This window comes from Lucilia cuprina, chromosome 2, assembly GCF_022045245.1.
Source record: "Lucilia cuprina isolate Lc7/37 chromosome 2, ASM2204524v1, whole genome shotgun sequence".
Lineage (NCBI taxonomy): Eukaryota > Metazoa > Arthropoda > Insecta > Diptera > Calliphoridae > Lucilia > Lucilia cuprina.
Window position 1 is genome coordinate 8,785,391 of NC_060950.1, and position 22,151 is coordinate 8,807,541.

At 30.1% G+C, this 22,151-nt stretch overlaps 1 protein-coding gene across 1 annotated transcript; it reads right to left on the reverse strand.

The window, feature by feature from the left end:
• Window positions 1-597: 597 nt before the first annotated feature.
• Window positions 598-13,026, reverse strand: LOC111680645. Its single transcript, XM_023442318.2, has 4 exons — window positions 12,916-13,026; window positions 1,606-1,722; window positions 1,067-1,542; window positions 598-1,007 (listed from the first exon to the last, which is right to left on the reverse strand). Exons 1-4 carry the CDS (start codon window positions 13,015-13,017, stop codon window positions 626-628), a joined length of 1,077 nt encoding a protein of 358 aa, XP_023298086.2. The 5' UTR covers window positions 13,018-13,026; the 3' UTR covers window positions 598-625.
• Window positions 13,027-22,151: the final 9,125 nt, after the last annotated feature.

Below are 22,151 nucleotides of genomic sequence, written 5' to 3' on the forward strand. Positions count from 1 at the left end.
ATTTTGTTGTGGACCAGGGCGCTATGTGTTTGTAGGAAAAAGTAAATATTTTCCAAGACCGAAATAAAATTGTAAAAAAATATATTTTTTTGTTTTTATTTCATATTTTCTTAGTTTTATTAAAGGGAAAGTTTTGTTTGTTTGTTTTTGTTTAATATTATGTTGAAGTAAAAGCAGAGTTTTCAAGCGAAAAAATCTGTAATCAAAAAGTCGTTTCTATGCCAGAAAAAAATCCTTTTATTTATTCCTTAATTTTGTTTTCTTTTTAAATAATTTTTAAGGTTTTTTCTTTGTTTGTTTGGTTTTTCTTTTTGTTTTTAATATATAGATTTTGTTTTTTTCTTCCATTTGTTTTTCTTTATATAATAAACTTAATAGAGCATTTCATTTATATATAATATATATATATATATATGTATAGTTTTGTTTTTGTTTTCTTGTGTTTGTTGTTTTTATATAATAATAATTTATTTGTTTTTGTGTTTTTTTTCAACTATTCATCGCTACTTTTTGTTTAAGTTTATTTCTTTTCTTATTTTTATTAAAAATTTTCAAAAGTTTTATTCTCCTGGCTGGGTCTTTATTTCCGGTCTATGGTTTTAAAAAAACTACAACTAACTATCATCTATTTATCATCACCTATACCTTCATCAGCTGTAGTGGCCTTTTTATCTTGACCCCGGGCAGCATCTGCATCATCATCATCAGCTTTAATATCACACTTTTCAGCAAGCATATCCTCAATGCCCTCATCAATGGGTTGATTCTCTTTGTTGGCTTCTAAATCAGCATTGGCGTCTAGTTCGGGTGCCGAGGGTTCAGGGGCACCGTTTGTTTTAATAGGATGTGGTGTCATTTTGACTCGGCATGTTTCGTAAGCTTTTTCAAAGCCCAATTTAGTATAGAGATTACGAGAAGCATCATTTTGTGGACGTATCACAACGAATGGTTTGTAGCCGCGTTCTATAACTTTATTAGTCAAAGCAATAGCTAAGCGTATGCCATAACTGTAAAAAAAAACAATTCAAATAAAATAAAACTCTTCCAAAACTTCCTAAACACTCACCCTAATCGTCTATAATCTGGACGTGTTTGCATTGAAAACATTGCACCATAATACGAATGTACCATCCATGCGGCCAATTCATTTGTATCTTTTCTAAATATTCCCAAACCGGGCAGTACTTTAACCAATATCTCAAATACATCGACACACTCAATCTCATTGGCCGGATATAAGTCGTGAATATGTTTAACATCATCCACGGTCAATTGGCGCATGTACGCATTATCGGGTAATTCATCGAATTCCAAATCCGTATTTAATTTATTACACACATAAATATCACCCTCAAGCCGTTCCATAATGCCCATTTCTTTGTAAAAATCATCCAGGCGATTCATAATAGCAATGTGCGTAAAATTCAGGTACAATGGTTGTTGCCAATCGATCAGTATGTCTTCGGTACGCATTAGATCCACATGTTCGATTTGTTCGGATGGGCAGAATATGCCAAAGCTTTGGTATATATTGTTGTTGGGCTTCAGAAAAGAACAAAAAATTATTATTTTTGCTTTAATTAGTATAATTTCTTATAGTATTACCGTTAGCGTGCATCCTGGAAAGTGTAATAATATTGGTTTTTCGGGCCAATCTTTTGAAACATAAAATTTAAATTCCCAAACTCGATCATTCAGGTACGTTCGTATTGTTTGATGAAACTGTAAATAGTTAATATTTTTAAGAAATTAGTTAAACATTTTTGATTTTTTTATACTTATGTAGTAAAAATGATCTTTTTTAATATTTGAATTAAGTTGCTAAGAGCAAGCAGATATCTTGCTCTTGTGACTCTAAATAATTAAACTGAAATGGGTTGCAAGTGATTCTCGGCAACTTACTAATCCCTAAAACCAATTAAATCATATTACTTCCGCTTATTTCTCCATATCTTCCGACTACTTGGTCCGATACTATTTAAGGACCCTTTAAATAATCACACTTAAGGGACGACAAGGTGATCATATTTTAAAGTTATACATGCTTACATCAAATTCTCTAAAGAGTTTAAAATCGATCCGTATCTATTAAGTTGCTATATTATTCGATCGACCTTTTCGTACGTTATTAAAGCAGATATCTTGCTCTTGTAACTCTAAACAATTCAATTGAAATGGGTTGTAAGTTTTTACCGCCACTTTGCAATCAAGATTTTCCGACTACTTGATTCTAGGGACGTCAAGGTGATCTTATATTAAAGTTACATAAAAATCTCTAAAGAGTTTAAAATCGATCCTTATTGATGACGAATTAAGACATATTATTTCCGCTTATTTCCTCAGATCTTGCGACTACTTGGTTTGATACTACTTAAGGACCCTTCACATGGATCACACTTTACGGACGATAAGTCTAATGAAAAAGTAAAATTATATACCTCTACAATTGTTTACAAAAGCCGCAGAAAAGCTGCATAAATGTCAAAAGTGACACCTCTGTATACTCTGACTTTACACGATTGGCATAAAACAATAACAAAGTATGATAAAAACAGCTGTTTTTCATTTCACCTTTGTGTTTACGTAAAAAAACAGCTCTGATCCAATGCGAATTGCTTGGTTGATCATTTCAAAAATGAATACGACTGTGAAATTTTCCATACGTATTCTCTCTCAATGTGTGATGGTTTTTGTTACATATTGCGTTTAGACGATCCCATCAGTTCTTTTCTACACAAAATTCAAAATTCACAGATCATCTTACTTGTGTGATCGTGTGAAGGTTGCTCTACAGATATACATTATTATAATCTCAACTTATTATAATTTAATTTTTTTTAAATTTTTGATCACGTTCTAGCAATTTATGACTCTTCTGCACCATTTAAATGATTCCTGATCATAAATGATACAATAGTCGTAAGAAAATGATACCCGGCTCTTCTGAAATAGTTTTTTTGGAGCCCCACTTCTGATCATTTTTGAATCTATTTTGAATTATTTGTGAGTCGAAATACTGATCGTTTTAGAGTAATTTTCGAATCATATTTTAGTAATTTTTAATCATTTCCTTCAACTAAGCGAAATATAAGTACAAAATAAATATATAAACGATCGGATAATCTATTTGCGATTGCTGTACATTTTGTTATTGTTTTTCGAAGAAATAAGAGGTCCACACCACGCGTTCTACACTTTTTCGCATTATACGGGTCTGTCAAAAAAGTATAATCAAAGTTTTGGTATGCTTAAAGTTACAAGTACAAAAGCGTTGAATGCCTTGACACTTAGAATGCTTAAAGATCTACTTTCTACTTTTATAGGCGTCACAAGCGGCTCACGAACACAACTCTTCTAAAATAGTCTTTTATTAGCCCTTTTTCTAATCAATTTCGAATCTTACAAATACAAACAATTACAATTTTAGAACTTCCAACTGCTTAAAATATGTTTTATTAAACCTATCATATATCAAACAGCAGGATCAATTAATGATTGCTATAAATTTTGTTATTGTTTTATCATGTAATCAGTTTTTAATATCAGGATCATTTTAGAATAATTTTTTAATCGCGCAACTTATTGTTCACAAAAGTAGTTTAAAAATCAGTTGGTGTGGCTGAGTTGACAATCCTTGATCGTTGTTAGCTGAACTTCGAGTCGTTTTGGTGCAAAGAATCGATTGTCATTGGAACAATCTAATATTGAAATTGCAAATATTCTAGTAAATTTCCTGAGGTCTCTCGACGAGTTGGTTTAATGCTACAGATAGAGTTGTGCTTTAATTCATGTAAAGTTGTCAGACATATTATTAACCCAAAGATCATTGTATACTTTATGAGAAATGTTCTTTACCACCACTGTTATAGAAATGAAAATGGCTAAATTTAGTTACGATTTAACCTTTACTATTTGTATTACAAATACGTTTTAATCAAATTTATAAATAGAAAACATTTCTATAGAATAATTTTATAAAAGAATATTAAACAAAAAAATTTATATAAAAAATGTGTTAAACCACACCTAAAACAAATACATACATACATATAAATCCACATAGTTACAAACTAAAATACCTTTACATTAAGTTTTAAATCACTTAAAATTATAAAATAGAATTATATTCTACAACAAGGACTTGAAAGCAAAAACGAAACCTAACCTCAATTTTTATATATACCAAAAAAAAAATCCAACAACAATTACGAATAAAATAAAGCGTATGTACAGACTAACAAAAAAGGGAAAAATAAACTTTTTTATATAAAAAAACTTTTATTATGTAAAACTATAATTTAAAATATAAAAGTAAAAAAAGAACAAGTAATATTCCTATATTTATGGTTGTGCCGAATATTATAGATCCTTCACCTCAATGTGTCAATACGTATTTTAGTAGTAATCAAAAAAAAATCTACATCAAATCCAACAAAGAGTTCTTGGTGCTTCATCTCCGACACAAAATGTGTCACAAACTAAGAACCAAGCAAACTACATCAAATTCGTAAACATAAATAGAGTACAGTATAGGATCTGTTGTGCACCTTTTAATGAAAAAACAATGTTTGTTGGTAAAATAAAATGTTCAATGTTCAGAAACTCTGTTTCCTGGACGTAATTCCAAAGAATTTTCCAATCAGTTTTCGTGAGGAATGTAACTTCCGAAATAATATCACTCATAAGGTACCTTGATCTAACCGCGACGAATGCCTGATAGTGGCAGAGAAAGTGCTTCAGAGTATTATTAGCTTTTCCATATGCTCTAGATTCGTCTGAATGCCACACGTCCAATTTTGTTTAGCTGAAATCCTTTGTAACCTTATAGTGGATCTAATCTCGACGAATGCCTGATAGTGGCAGAGAAAGTGCTTCAGAGTATTACTATATTTTCCATATGCTCTACATTAGTCTGAATGCCACACGTCCAATTTTGTTTAGCTGAAATCCTTTGTAACCTCATAGGGTCATAGTGGATCTAACCTCGACGAATGCCTGATACTGGAAGAGAAAATGCTTTAGAGTATTACTATCTTTTCCATATGCTCTACATTCATCTGAATGTCACACGTCCAATTTTGTTAGCTGAAATCTTTTGTAACCTCAGACGGTCATAGTGGACCTACCCATCGTTTTATTATTCCAAGTGGTATTACCATTTGCTTTAGAGTTTTACTCTCCTCTTCACATGCTCTATATTCGTCGAAATTCCACATTTCCAATTTTGTATAGCTGAAATCCAGTGTCACCTCATAGGGACTACGTGGTTCTACTAACCGTTTTATTATTCCAAGAGGTGCTACTATTCACGTTTTGCGTTAATTACATCGAGCTCACTTCTTTTAAAAACTAATACATTATTGCCGACAACTCCCTAGTGGTCTGGTACCTATATGATGTAAACCTTACCTCTGGGGAGTATTAAGTTAAAGTTTTTGCTTGGACTTCTTCCTGTTAGCTTATGCTATGATTAGGTGTACCACCATTTGTATGTTTCTGCTTTGGCCCTTTAATATGGTTCTCCAGGCCCACCTTGTCCCCCAACTTAGAGCTCTCCGTGTAGCAACGGATTCCTAAAAGCATTTGTTCTAATGTTCCGCTTGACTAAGACATCTTATTTGGGATCAGCGCTTCAAAGTTAACAAAACGTATACATGGTCTGGTATGCGATCAGGCACGTACAATGATTATGTTTAGCCATTCAATGTGTCCTGTATACATTGATGACGTCTCCTATAATCGCTTTTGGCCAGTTCGCCTAAAGTTATGTGCCGCCTGATATCTTTAATATGTTGTAATAAGTGGAATAAGTAGCAACGTTATCAGAGCAAAACTTAAACCCAAGCAGCATGTACACTGAACTCTAAGCACAAGAATAACATTTTCATATGAAGCTGTAAGTTGTTGTTGGTTTCTTTATGGCAAGTCATGCACAAAAATGCTTCTTTTTTAATAAAATTTTCAGAGGTTATCTCGGAATTTTGTTCATATCTCCGTTATTTATGGGCCGATTTTAAAGGTTCGGATCTTATAGATATATGAAGCCTTCTGAAAATTGATTTCAACATACGCATAGACAGACGTTCAGACGAACAGGGCGAAATTGACCCGACTATCTATAAGGATTCAAAATATAAATACCTATCCTCTCGGAATAGGCCGAGTCAGTAATTTTATTATAGAAATTACAAACGAAATGATAAACTTATATATACTATTTTCACATAGGTGAAGGATATAAACAAAGCCGAAAGAGAAACCAAAACTTAAAACTCAAGTAATTCATAAGTAGTGGTAAAAGTGGTAATTTTGGTACACTAGTGGTTTTATTTTCTAAGGTTCCATTAACATTTCAATATTTGCTTAAAACTAAAAACTTCATGGACATTTTTACTTGTGTCATGTTTTTAATGCAGAGCAATTCGTTTCAGTATTATTCTGTTACACCACCATGATATTTTGGTTGCCTTTATATGGCATGTGTATTACTGCCAGCATTTTCTTTTATATAATATAAATCAATCACATTGGCTTCCATGTGAAGAAAGACAACAACAAGAAATAAGAAAAAAACAAAGACACAACCAAAATTTTGTGTTTGCCAAGTTTTGTGTAATCCTTAAGAAATCAATACAAGTTTATGGGGATCAAGTGAAAAGTAGTGTATGCATATGAAATTAAATTAAAGATGAAGGAACATTAAAATGTGAATATAAAATGACAATTGTTAAAGTAAATTGAGGTATTAAAAAGAAGAAAAAAATAAATTGTATAAGAAATTTTATTGTTTGGTCAATATATATTATATACGTGAGAAGTTTAGAAGCAAACGTAATGTCTATGTGTTTTACGTGTGTATCGGTTTTAACGACTTAATCTCACGGTTGATTTTGCATCCACTTTGTGGACATTAGATGGTCCAAAACTTGTCCACGAGAGTCTTCAATATAGAACACTCACGTGGAATTCGAACATGTTTCAACCTTTTAAAGTATCACAGGGCTCTGTTGATTCGGAAACAACGCTTAGAGATTTGGGAGTCCGAATTACAGCACAAATAAATCAGGAACCGTCTCTATATTAAGATGTTTTGACAAATTCTACCGAATCCAATAATTGCCCCGGCAGTACAACAACAGTCACGCAGCATACCCGAAGAACGGAGGAGACTTTCCACGAGATTTCAGTTCCATTCTCTGATCATAAAGATTATAAAGACAGGCAACTAAGACAATCAAGCGTCAATATGATAAATTCCAAATTAATATTGTGGCTCTACTACAAGAAGGGTAAGAGATATCCAACACTTTCAGAGTGTTAATCATGTTGCCAATATCCCGGATGATATGTACATAAGCAATTTTTTGGTTAAACCACTGTCGCTACGCCGGCCCCAAAGAACCAAAACCATAGCTACTACTGCGGGCAACTGGCTACCGTAGTTCCAGATATAAGGTTTTCTGCTTCGATCAAATCATTCCACCAATTTATAGAACTCAGACTTACATATGTTCGCATAAACTGATTTTGTGTTTTAACCATTGTCGCTACGTGGAGCCCAAAGAACGAGAACCATAGCCACTCCTGCGGGCAACTAGATACCGTAGTACTAGATATATAGTTTTGTGGATCGTCTCCAGGTCAAATCATTCCATCAGTTTATATTCTCATTTCACTAGTGATATTGATAGCTTCAAAATTAAGGATAAGAATCCGAAGAACAAGTTCTGTGGTAACTGCTTTACTAATGTGGTTCTTTGAATTGACCCCAGTTCAAACTGTTCCAAGTGAAGACCGAGAATACAGTTGAAACTGCCAGTTTATAGTAGCGGATGACTGGAGAAATTAAGATGGAAAATGTAAAGAATTAAATTTCAGCCTTTTTAAGAATTTCATTTAGGAATATCACTCAATCGATGCGTTTTAATGTACTGAACACGAGAAAAATAAAATATATGATTTTTTTGGAATGTTCCTTAGTTCCCTACCAGCGATTGAAAATTCTGACCTCAGTATAATTCTTTTAAAAAATAAAGCATTTTCGATTTTTTTTTTTAAATAGATCTCGAAAACTTAGTAATTTTGAGCTGATTACGGGAAAAATAGTTTAAAAACTTTTGTAGAATTTTTTTGGTCCACAACTCGATCGGAGTGGATCGGAGAGTCACTTTGTTTTCGCTTTTTATCGAAATGGGTGTCAAATGTTTTTTGTTTGTTTGTTACACAATTAATCTAACAAATTTTTTTCTTATTATTTACATTACTTAAGTAAACAACTATACATATTATAAATAATATTTATTTGCTGACCACCATTACGTATGTTTAATTTTTAAATAATTAAATATCACTTATACGTTCCATATGTTATTTGCGTGTTTTAAACTATAAATTCAAAATTAATTAATACCAATAAACTATATTTCACAATTGTCAATCAACCACAACAGATGAGTAAATATTCCACTTAAATAAATAGTTTTATTTGAATAGAAAATGCTTTTACCACATGTAAAATATATACATACATATGTATGTATACATGTATATAGTTTAACACAATTGTAAGTACAAATGTCGGTACATTTGCAAATATTAATACAAGTAGTAAAATAATAGGCTTTTAGTCAATGATCATTGAAATAAATTTTATTGAATGATATTAAGTTGATTTATCATATGTTATTAAAGTATTTGACATATGTATGCAGTATGTTCGTATGTGAACATTTATTGAATGACTTTGGTTAATCTTTAGTTTGAGTAGAATTTTTGAAAATACATAAAAATTAAAAAAAATATTAAAACTTTGTTAAAAATTGAATAATTGAAGGTATAAATCTGTAGACTAGACAAAAGCCGAGCCTAAAGACCGGACAATAGAATGGACTAGTGTATAGAATAGAATAGCCTATAGACCAGCGTATATACTAGACAATAGACTGGCTAATATACTAGCATATAAACTAGACAATAGACTATATGATATGCTATATAAAATACTATTTGATATGCTAGACAAAATACTATCTAAGCTAGGTTATAGACTGGACTAGACTATAGACTAAATTATAGACCAGACTTTAGACTAGACTATAGACTAGACTATAGAAAAGACTATAGACTAGACTATAGAATAGACTATAGAATAGACTATAGACTAGACTATAGAATAGACTATAGAATAGACTATAGACTAGACTATAGAATAGACTATAGACTAGACTATAGACTAGACTATAGACTAGACTACAGAATAGACTATAAACTAGACTATAGACTAGACTATAGAATAGATTATAGACTAGACTATAGAAGAGACTATAGACTAGACTATAGAATAGACTATAGACTAGACTATAGACTAGACTATAGACTAGACTATAGACTAGACTATAGACTAGACTATAGACTAGACTATAGACTAGACTATAGACTAGACTATAGACTAGACTATAGACTAGACTATAGACTAGACTATAGACTAGACAATAGACTAGACTATAGACTAGACTATAGACTAGACTATAGACTAGACTATAGACTAGACTATAGACTAGACTATAGACTAGACTATAGACTAGACTATAGACTAGACTAAAGACTAGACTATAGACTAGACTATAGACTAGACTATAGACTAGACTGTAGACTATAGACTAGAATATAGACTCGACTATAGACTAGACTATAGACTCAAATATAGATTCGACTATAGACTAGACTATAGACTCGACTATAGACTAGGCTATAGACTCAAATATAGATTCGACTATAGACTAGACTATAGACTAGACTATAGACTCGACTATAGACTAGACTATAGATTCAACTATAGACTAGACTATAGACTCGTCTATAGACTCGACTATAGACTCGACTATAGACTCAACTATAGACTAGACTATAGACTAGACTATAGACTAGTCTATAAATTAGACTATAGACTAGACTATAAACTAGACTATAGACTAGACTATAAACTAGATTATAGACTAGACTATAGACTAGATCATACACTAGACTAACCTATAGACTAGACATTATTTTTTTATAAAGATGCAAGAAAACCACAATTATGCCAACAACAATACTCACTTGCCATTTTTCCTCATCATCGTCTTTTTAAATGTTTTTTTCTTATATGAAACGTGTTATTGTCACGTTTGTAATAATTAATTAATTATACAAAAATAAAATCATTATTTTAAATAAATAATTAAGAAAATATAAACAACAAAAAATGTGTCTAGAAATTTTTGTAACACAACTACAAGTCAATTAGTTGCTAAAAGAGGCGTAGCTGTTAGAAGGGGGTGTAATATCAATAAATTTTATTTGTCCACTTTTCTCATAATATTGTTACAACTTTGTAAATAAATATAAAATGCATATTCGTGATTGGATTAGATTTTATAATAAGTTTTAAAATAAATAACCAACAATTGTTTAAAATATTACATTAGGGAGTATATTTTTTATTTTTATAGTTTGTTTTTGGCAAAAAAAATATAGAATGCAAATATCAGTTCAAAACATTTTTTAAAAATCTACAAAAAAACATCCTTAACCTAATAGAGCAAACATTATTAGCTTGTGTATGAATCAGTCTTATCTAAACAGTCACAACCACATCTTCATCAACATCTGCAAATATGATTGTTGACCTTAAACTTTTGAACTGCATCGTTACAATTTTGGAGTTTTTTATGGCTGCTTAAAATATATGTATTTTTATATTGATAAATTGAACTTTAAATTATAATGTGATTTGTGTTTTTTCCTCTTAATTTTTATATGCACGAGCAGATTACCCAATAACTTGGCCAAGTTACGTCATTTGGAAAATAAATTATTATTTGCTTCATCTTTAATTTCTTTAAAAAGATTCCTCTCTATAAGAATTCATATAAGTTTATGATATGCAGTTATTTTAAAGCAACCACCAATATACATACATAGATATTTATATTGTGGTAATAGAGAGACATGTTTTTTGGACCAGATTTTAGGCGATGATCCCAACGTATGCGGAGCATTGTCATGAAACCAGAAAAGTAGGTTGTGGAAGGGAGAATAGTTAAAGACAGTAGTGTTTATGGACATTTCACAGGTATGTGTAGTCTGTGTCTGATATATTTTAAGTATGTATATGTCAAGTCTAAGTCTAGTTTGCGTCTAGTCTATCTATAGCCTATACCTAGTCTGTTTCTAGTCTATGTCTAGTCTTGTATATGTCTATGACTAGTTTATGTCCTGTCTAGTCCATGTCTATATCTATGTCTAGTCTATGGCTAGTATATGCATAGTCTATGTCTAGTCTATATATAGTCTATGTCTAGTCTGTGTCTAGTCTATGTCTAGTCTATGTCTATTCTATGTCTAGTCTATGTCTAGTCTATGTCTAGTCTATGTCTAGTCTATGTCTAGTCTATGTCTAGTCTATGTCTAGTCTATGTCTATTCTATGTCTAGTCTATGTCTAGTCTATGTCTAGTCTATGTCTAGTCTATTTCCAGTCTATGTCTAGTCTATGTCTAGTCTATGTCTATGTCTAGTCTATGTCTAGTCTATGTCTAGTCTATGTCTAGTCTATGTCTAGTCTATGTCTAGTCTATGTCTAGTCTATGTCTAGTCTATGTCTAGTCTATGTCTAGTCTATGTCTAGTCTATGTCTAGTCTATGTCTAGTCTATGTCTATGTCTATGTCTAGTCTATGTCTAGTCTATGTCTAGTCTATGTCTATTCCATGATTATCTAATGATCACATATATTCCAAATAAATATGTACCTATATATGTTTTAAAGAACACTTGTTTATTTTAGCCTATTTTACTGTTTCTTATATTAAAAATCACATAAACCACTTAAGAATTATAAAACACAAGAAAAATAATCTTCTCTCAAAAATTAATCTCCTTTTTTAAAAAAGAAAACATTCTACAGATCTGTGTCCATCTATTTTAATCACTTAATCGAAATATTCTCTGCACTTTGTATTATTTTCTGTATTAATTGTATATTTTTGTTTATATTTCTGTTAAATATTTATGTTTATTAATAAAAAATCTTTTTAAACTTGTACCATGAAACCCCCATCATCAAAATCAACACCATCACATTGTCACCAGTTGTTGTATAAATTTAATATGTCTTTATATTCTTTTATTTTAAATATTTTGTGTATAGTGTGCAACACATTCTTTTTTTGCATGTTGCTCATGTGGCATTATTCTGTTTGTAGAATATTTTATCAACAAATTTTTGTTGCTTTCAAGGTACAAGTTTATTATTATTGTAGAGAATATAAAGAAAGATAAACTTTTGCGTTGCTTTCCTTTCGAAATAAAAGTGCCTCAATTAATCAAAATATTTGATTTTTTATGAACTGAGTTTGCACTGCTAAAGAAAAACTTTTGATTTTTATTTTTAGCAATTAAATACAAAAAGTTGTTGGGTGTAAAAACTATCGCATGTTGTTTACTAAAGAAATTTAGAAAAGTAAAGTTTTGCTAATTTACATTAAAAATTTATAATATTTTTACAGTTATAAATTCATTAAAATTAAGTAGTGTTATATACATTTTTATATATTGTTGGTTTGGCTTGATTTCTAGGGTAGGCAAAGACTAGATATAAACTAGACATAGACTAGACATAGACTAGACATAGACTAGACATAGACTAGACATAGACTAGACATAGACTAGACATAGACTAGACATAGACTAGACATAGACTAGACATAGACTAGACATAGACTAGACATAGACTAGACATAGACTAGACATAGACTAGACATAGACTAGACATAGACTAGACATAGACTAGACATAGACTAGACATAGACTAGACATAGACTAGACATAGACTAGACATAGACGAAATGTATAGAAGCACTAAAAGAATCCCTTACCTTTAGTGATTCCGGAAAAAAACGTTCTAAATAATCCAATATTTCGGGAAGCTCAGATTCTTGCACCAAACGGAAGTGTCTGCCTTCAGGAATGATTTCCATTTCTAAAATAAATTTGAAAAGAAAAACATTTGCATTAACATTACTTTCATCACATAGAAGAAGAAGAAAAAACATCGTTAAATTTCTCCTCTCATAAGATGTAAATGCTTTAAAAGTATTTCCGCTTAAACAGGATTTACACTGTTTTTTATTACAACGTTTTTTTTTTTTTTGTTACATTCATTTCATAATGGTCCTCTTTCAAGGCCATTGCAGTGGTAATGAATGCAGCGAAAGAAATAAAAAACTCATATAAAATTATAACACAAAAAATAAAAATAGTCCTCTAAAATATTTCTGAAAAAATCAATGCTATTGTTAAAAATTTCAACTCTGTATCATCTAAATGAAATCTACTGCGTTTAACAATGCTCTTGAAATGCCTTAAACGGCAACGACAACAACAACAACAATATTGTTAGTGTTGCTGACAATGATGATGCCGTTGTTGCTGCTGCTGCTGCTATTGCTGTTGATGATGGTCTGATGGTGATAGTGATGAAATATGGATGACTGCTTGAAAGAATAACTGACTGAAAGAGAGTGATTGACTGACTGACTAACTGTATAAAATATAAAGTGTAATGTAAACAGTTTATGTAATGTAGATGTGTTTGTATGTAGTTGTATATTAAATTTTCAATGCGTAATGAATGAACAAATGAATTGTTGAAGATTGTTATACTATTTACAAACAAAATAATAAAAAAAAGTCCTTTGCAACTTAATTCGTTATTCCTTTGTATATAATAGTTTACGTTTTTGTTTTAAATTTTGTTGCTTAATTTAAATTTTATCTTTTTTAGCTTTAACCTTGTGCAAATATCCACAGGCATTTTTTTGGAATTAAAAATCTGTTTTTTAATTGGTTTGTCTGAATGTCAATTTTAGTTGTTTGTTGGTAGTTGTTAAACCCTGGGTATTATTTTTAAACTTTACATTACTATGTATGTATGTGTATCCGAAAATAATGGTGTAACACTCAGTTTATTCTTTCTAAAGGACTTTTCCTTAAATATATTTATAACTTGGTTTCATGAGATTTTTATTTTTCATAAAAAAATTGTTGATTAATTCTTTTATTGATTTAATTTACTTAAAAAATCGGTTCTTTTTTAATTAAACTTTTTTAAGAATATATTGAAAATCTTATATTTTTTGTATTTACATTACTTGTAATAGTTTTTTATTGCTGTTAAGTAAATGTTTGTATGATTAGTCGAGTAGAATTCAAACAAGACTGTAATGAAACTACACTTAGTGTGTTTTTAATGCAGATCACTTATTAATTGACATTGTAAATGGAGCTTTGTTTTAATTAAAATTGAAAATTTGCATCGATTTAACCCATTTTGGAAAAGGTCTACATAATGGTCTTCTGGGACGATTGTCGAAATAATCTGATTTTAAAGCTTAATTTCCTTTTTAATAAAATTTTATCAAAGGTTTAAAGAACATATTTTGTATGAATTTTAATTTGAATGAGTGTCATCTCTAATAAAAACAGCTGATTATGATAAATAATCAGCTGTTCAGAAGCTGAATTGAGTAATTCTACTGCTCGTGTGAACTACTACCAACTACTAGGGCTTTATAGTAGAAACAAAAAACGATTTATGAAAAGTCGACTTTTTTCCTTTTAAAAAGTCGACTTTTTGAAACAATTTTTACCATGGACTTTTTGACTTTTTCAACTTTTCAAACATTTTTGGAATTTTTTTGAAAGAGAAAAATTATGTGAATGTAAGTTTACAATAAAAACATATATAGTAACATCCTAGCAAAAATAAAACGAGGTACTTCCAAACAAATAACATTTAGCACCACTTCAAAAGTAGCACTAAGTGAATTCATAGACATTTCGACTTTTTCTCACAAAAGGTCGATGTTTTTTATTTTAAAGTCAATTTATAGAACCCTACCAACACCTCTACCAGAGGCACACACCAATATTACTTCTAGTTGACTTTTCGACCTTTTGCATTTAGTTAAAAGTCAACTTTTTGCATTTTATTGAAAGTCGATTTTTCGACTTATTTTATTTAATTAAAAGACGACTTTTAGACTTTTCGACTTTTAGTATTTTATAAACAGTCGACTTTTTGACTATTTCCGACTATTTTTTGACTTTTTTCGAATTTTTCCGACTATTTTAGAGTTTTTGACTCTTTCCACTTTTTTTGAAATTTTCGACTATTTTTGACGTTTTTCTACTATTTTCGACTTTTTTCCACTTTTTGACTTTTTACGACTTTCCGACTTTTTCGACGTTTATTTACAAAGTCGACTTTTTTTCATAGACTATAGTCGAGTTATCGACTTTTTTGGAACAAAATTGTTGACATAGACTTTTTTCAACAAAAAGTCGATTATTCGAAAGTCGATTTATAGAATCCTTCCAACTACTCTACCGGAGGCTTACAACCAATATTATTTTTAAATAATCAACAACAAAATCCTGCTTATTTGTCGGTTAGTTAGACACTTTTTCCGTACAACGTTCCTACAATAAATCTTAATTACTTGATTACGTTCCCTCGACAATTGGATCTTCGCTCCGGAACGACCCGAGTCATACTCGGCCAAAGACCCAGCGACAGCTGTATCAACCCAAAGTTTTTTCCCCAGGAAAGAACTATCGGCCACAGTCGAGCTGTTACAACAACAACATCATTACTTGATTAAGTATTTTTAAAAACTATAATTTTACCACTTTTAAACACATAATCAGTCCATGTTTAGAGATTGTGAATTAACTCTTTTAACATGCCGAGAGAACATGACATTACAATTGAACTAAAAAAATAAGCGAACAAGATATTAACTGAACTATGAATGCATTTAAAAAGAATTTAAATGATTAAAAGGTTCCTAATTGTAGCACTTAATGTGGCCTTTAACAAGAATCATAAAAATTGTTAACTTTTATTACGTCTGTCTGTTTTATATACATTTTTGTTCGTAATCTCATAAGGATCTTTTACATCATCAAGTTTTGCGCAAACAAAAAATGTTTTTTTTTTCTCCAAATTAATAGAAATAAAAAAACAATTCAAGGATACATTTATAAGTTTTGTACTATACCACTTAATAAGGTATATCAGTGTTCTTATAACCAGACTAACACTCCCACAGCTCTCAAAGGAATCAAATAACTAGCAAGAGCTATGTATATAATATACAAGGAAAAAAATGAGACAAGACTCGTCTAACTGTACTTCTTAATATGTATGTGACGGCTCTTACAAATTTATTGTTGTAGCAACAATTTTAACGACAATTTTACGCACCTTTTTAAGGGTGAACTTTAAATTTTTTCATTTGCTTGCTCTTTTTTCCGTCTCCTTAAACAGCAGGTTTTCTTAGTACATATTTTCTTTTTTAGATTTTTATCACATTTTATTACAATTTTACTTTTTTTGCCTTAAAACGCACGTTTTATCGAAATTACGAAAGCAACAGGCGTTGGTAATGGCAATATGAAGATTGTTTCTATAAATATGTATTTTGCCTGGAGCTGAAATTGTGGGCAGTGTTGAAATAAAAAAAATAATATAATTTACATAAGTATTTACATACATACTACTTACATCAAAAGGTTCTAAGAAAATTTGTAAAAGTCTTAACTAAAGTCATTGGAATGTTTAAGTTATTAACTAAAAGAAGGTTAACAAACAATTATGGTGAATAATGAGATTTGACTTGAGACTTTAGAGGTGCCGCCTTGACTGTATTTAAAAAAGTTTGATCTAAATTATGACTAGGGACTTCTATATAGACTTGATTATAAACTGATCTATAGTCTTAATGTTAATCTGATTTATAGGCTGATTTGTAGTCTTGACTATAGTCTTCACTAAAGGCTGCTTTATAGTTCTGACTATAGACTGATCTATAGTCATGACTATAGAGTGATCTATAGTCTTGACTATAGACTGATCTATAGTCTTGACTATAGACTGATCTATAATCTTGACTATAGACTGATCTATAGGCTTGACTATAGACTGATCTATAGGCTTGACTATAGACTGATCTATAGTCTTAACTATAGACTGATCTATAGTCTTGACTATAGACTGATCTATAGTATTGACTATAGACTGATCTGTAGTATTGACTATAGACTGATCTGTAGCATTGACTATAGACTCATCTATAGTCTTGACTATAGACTCATCTATAGTCTTGACTATAGACTCATCTATAGTCTTGACTATAGACTCATCTATAGTCTTGACTATAGACTCATCATAGTGTTGACTATATACTGATCTATAGACTGATCTATAGTCTTGACTATAGACTAATCTATAGTCTTGACTATAGACTATATACTGATCTATAAGCTTGACTATAGACTGATCTATAGTCTTAACTATAGACTGATCTATAGTCTTGACTATTGACTGATCTATAGTATTGACTATAGACTGATCTATAGTTTTGACTATGGACTGATTTATAGTCTTAACTATAGACTGATCTATAGTCTTGACTATGGACTGATTTATAGTCTTGACTATCTATAGTATAGACTTTACACTGATCTATAGTTTACACTTTAGAATGATCTATAGTCTACACTTTAGATTAATCTATAGTTGACAATAGACTGATCTATAGTCTTGACAATAAACTGATCTATAGTCTTGACTATAGACTGATCTATAGCCTTGACTTTAGACTGATCTAGTCTTGACTAGACAAATCTATATTCTTGACTATAGACTGATCTATAGTCTTTAATATAGACTGATTTATAGTCTCGACTTTTGACTAATCTGTAGCCTTGACTTTAGACTGATATATAATCTTGACTATAGACTATAGTCTTGTCTATTGACTGACTAAATACATATATATAGGCTGATCTAAAGTCTTGTCTATAGATTGATCTATAGTCTAGACTACAGTCTAATCCACAGTGTTAAGTATAGATTGATTTACAGTCTTTAAAAAAATTAAAATTTAATAAAAAGTTTTTCAAAACTCTATATTTACCTCGTTACCCTCGTATTTATTTTAATTAATTTTTTATGTGTGCGTTTCTCTTTGGTTTAATTTTGCACACAATTCTCTACAGACACGCACATACTCACACACAGAACGGTATCAAATTGCCTCATTAATCTATGTTCGGAATAATATTTAGGAGAAGTTTGCTATTTACTAAAAGTATAGACAAAGTCATTAAAACGCTGTGTTTTAGTAAGTAGTGACAGAAAGGTTGTAATTAATGTATACCTAACCTTAAAAATTTTACAGTTCATTTTAAAAGGCTAATAACAGATTTTATTAAGAAAGTAAAGTGTTTTATTAAGCCGCATTATGGAATTTGAGACGAAACTAGACTTTCTGGGAATAGCGTCTGATCCTTTGCACCTCAATGTGGAAGAACTAATGTCAAATTTCGGACAATATTTATAGCAATCAATAGGTGTAATAGTTCTTATGTTTATCGATTAGGAACAATTGTAAGTTAAGGGGACAATTTAAAAAATTTATAATTGGGCACGGTTTACACCAAAATATACTTCCAAATTAACTCATACTGTTGTTGTTTAATTACCATTGTAAGTACTTAATTTCTCATTAAAATTGAAATAAAAGAATTCTACATACATATATGATTAAATAACAAATTAACATTTGTAAAGCTTCATTAATTTCTATATAATAAATACAACAAGTACATACATACATATGTACAAATATTATTTAACATATATATGTATTCATTTAATGAAAATTATACAAATTTACTACAAAATATACAAATTAATTGAATGCAGGAAAAATAAACTTGTAAATAATTCATTTATTGTTTAGGCTTCCATATTGAGTGATTTGTTTTTTCGACAAATTAGTTGTGACCCACATTTAACTAGTTTGTAAAGTGTTTAATAAGTCTATTAGGGAATCTACAAATTACTTCATAAATAAGGATTTTTAAAGATAATATATTCTATTGAAATGGTCAATTTGTTTAGAAAAATAAAAGGGCAATGTTATTGACTAAATGATTCTATGTTCCCACGACAGTTGAATCTCCGCTCAGGAACGATTCTATTCCTAATCGGTTAAAGATTTTTATTATCCAGTCTTAGCGCCTGAAACCCATTTTTTCTTTAAAATCTAGCACCTTAAGATAGTAAACGGGTTATAAAAAAATTATGATATTGAAACTATTGAGAACTATTAAGAACTACTAAACATAGTATTGACTATAGACTGATCTACAGTCTCGACTATAGATTGATCTATAGTCTTGACTATAGACTGATCTATAGCCTTGACTATAGACTGATCTATAGTCTTGACTATAGACTGATCTACAGTCTTGACTATAGACTGATCTATAGTCTTGACTATAGACTGATCTATAGTCTTGACTATAGACTGATCTATAGTCTTGACTATAGACTGATCTATAGTCTTGACTATAGACTGATCTATAGTCTTGACTATAGACTGATCTATAGTCTTGACTATAGACTGATCTATAGTATTGACTACCGACTGATCTATAGAGCAGTCTATAGTCAAGAATGATCTATAGTCTTTACTATAGACTGATATATAGTCTTGACTATAGGCTGACTATAGACTGCTCCATAGTATTGACTATAGACTGATCTATAGTCTTGACTTTAGACTGATTTAAAGTCTTGACAATAGACTGATCTAAAGTCTTGATTAAAGACTGATCTACAATCATAAAAAAACAATATTCTTGTGATTCGGTTGTATGTGGGTTATTTTAAATCGTTGACCGATTTCGATCTGTAGAGTGGGCACTGAGAAGTCAGTGATTCTGAGCCGATTGGTAAACTTTAAGTTAAGTATAGCCCCGATATTTTTGGCTTTAGCACAAACGTATTATTGCCGCAATAATATACATATTTGTTTAGAATATAAGTAAATAAATGATTACATATAACTGAATACATAAAGTTTTCCTAAACAAAGTTTTTAAAATTTTTCAAATATTTAAATATTACCAACACCACAATATGTCTTTAACTAATTTGGATAATCTACAATTTCAAAAACAATTATTCACACCATTGATAATATTATCAAACAATAAATAAAGCAATAATATATAATAATAAATGACATTTCTTTTTGGCCCGGAAATCATTTCTAAAAGTACAATAACAAATATTTTATATTTTGTATTAAAAACGGAAATAAAACACAAAACTCTACATAATAACAAGGAATAACTAAATATATACTATACATACATAGGTATATATTATAAGACTATAAGAAACAATATTGTGGTCGTTAGAACATTTTACAAGTATTTTATGTGAAAAAAATATCAAGTCGTGCTACTTGTGCTATACAATATTAATGGTTTGTTTTGTTACTATGGCTATAAATACCAGTATCTGTGTCAAATTCACTTTTTTTCTTCTCTAGTGTAATATTTTTTGTTTTTTTGCTTTCTAAAGTACCCAACATAAATGTTAAATCGTAAAAAAAAGAAATAAAACGAACTACTAGTAAATAAATACTTTAGTTTTTATCAAAACCATAAGTCAAGTCAAATTCACTTTAGTTAGTCATGGCTGTATGGATGAAAAACCGTTTTAAACGGATTTAATTCTATACATAATTGTTTCTGAGAAACTCTTTATTTCAGCTCTCTCTTGAAGTAATTTTCGCATTAAATTGATTGAAAAATGTACTTGTTTTTAGAATTTTTGAGTATTAAGAATTTCTAAACAGAAAAAAAATATAATTGCAATAAATTTTCTGAATAGCATGTTTTTTTCCAAAATCTTTTGCATTCAAAATAAGAAAGTTTATAAATAGTAAGAAAATTTCATAAATGGAAAGTAATTCATAAATTTTACATAGATAATAAATAGTCTTTTATAATTTACTAGCTAAACCCAGTGTGCTTTGCTACCCTAAAAGTAATATAAAAGAAAAACCCACTAACGATTTTAAAGTTTTCCAGATATACAGATTGTTACATATGGGAGATGCCAGATGCAAATTATTGCAAGTTTGGCATTATTTTTTCGTACGTTAATTGAGATTTTAATGTAATTTATGAAAGAATTTAAAATAAAAATAGTTTCCCAGATATATGCAATTTTGTGTTTAATTCATATGGGAAGTGCCAAGCCCCCCATTAAATTTTAAGAATATTGTTCTATTAGTTTCCTAGATATACGAAATTTTGTATTTAATACATATGGGAGGTGCCACGCCCTACAATTAAAGTCAATCCCTTATTGTCTAACTGTTCACATCAATTTCAAAGTTGTTCATGAAAAATTTTAAGATTCGAGTTCTAATAGTTTCTCAGAATTACGAATTTTTGTATTTAATTCATATGGGGGTTCCAAAGGCACCCCTCCACCAGATAATAGTTTGCCCTATTTATCTCCAAAATGTTCAGATGAATATAAAATTTATTTGTGCAAAATTTGAAGAATTTAGTTCTACAAGTTTTTCAGATAAACGAATTTTTTTATTTAATTTATATGGGAGGTGACGTCCCCCACTTCTTTGATAGTGCGCCAATTTGTTGGCCAAAATGTTACCATGGATGTTAAAGTGCTTTGTGCAAAATTTTCAAATTCAAACTGTTATAATTTCCAACATAAGTGAATTTTTCTATTTAATTTATATCGGAGGTGCCACGCCCCTTGTTGCTAATCTGTACTGATACTAAAGTGGCTCCGTCAAAATTTTAAGACCCTAACTGTTATATTATCTCTCTGATTTAATATATTCTTAATATGGGCGTGGCACCGCATAATACCCACCTCACAATAGTAGTGTATAATGAAAATTTAAACAATTTAAGTCAAATTTCGATGCGCTGAGTCCGAATCTAATTTCCACTATCTCAGGTTTTTGAGATATCGTCTCGTAAATTGAAAAAACAGTTCTTTTGGCTATTTCTACGCTGTTATAGCAGCAGTAAAAACCCGTTATTTATAAAATTTTTATATCATCTGAAAGTTCAATCTGTCGATTTTAAAATAAAGGATTAAACTCTAGTCTATAGTCTAGTCTATAGTGTAGTCTATAGTCTAGTCTATAGTCTAGTCTATAGTCTAGTCTATAGTCTAGTCTATAGTCTAGTCTATAGTCTAGTCTAT

Bases quoted from the DNA above. Each gene is read 5' to 3' on its own strand.
- LOC111680645 (XM_023442318.2), bottom strand. From the start codon at position 13,017: ATGGAAATCATTCCTGAAGGCAGACACTTCCGTTTGGTGCAAGAATCT. The intron at 1,543-1,605 runs GTAATACTATAA...TCTTTTCTGAAG, and splicing joins TTCCAGGATGCACGCTAACG to CCCAACAACAATATATACCA. The intron at 1,008-1,066 runs GTGAGTGTTTAG...TTTTTTTTACAG, and splicing joins CCAGATTATAGACGATTAGG to TTATGGCATACGCTTAGCTA.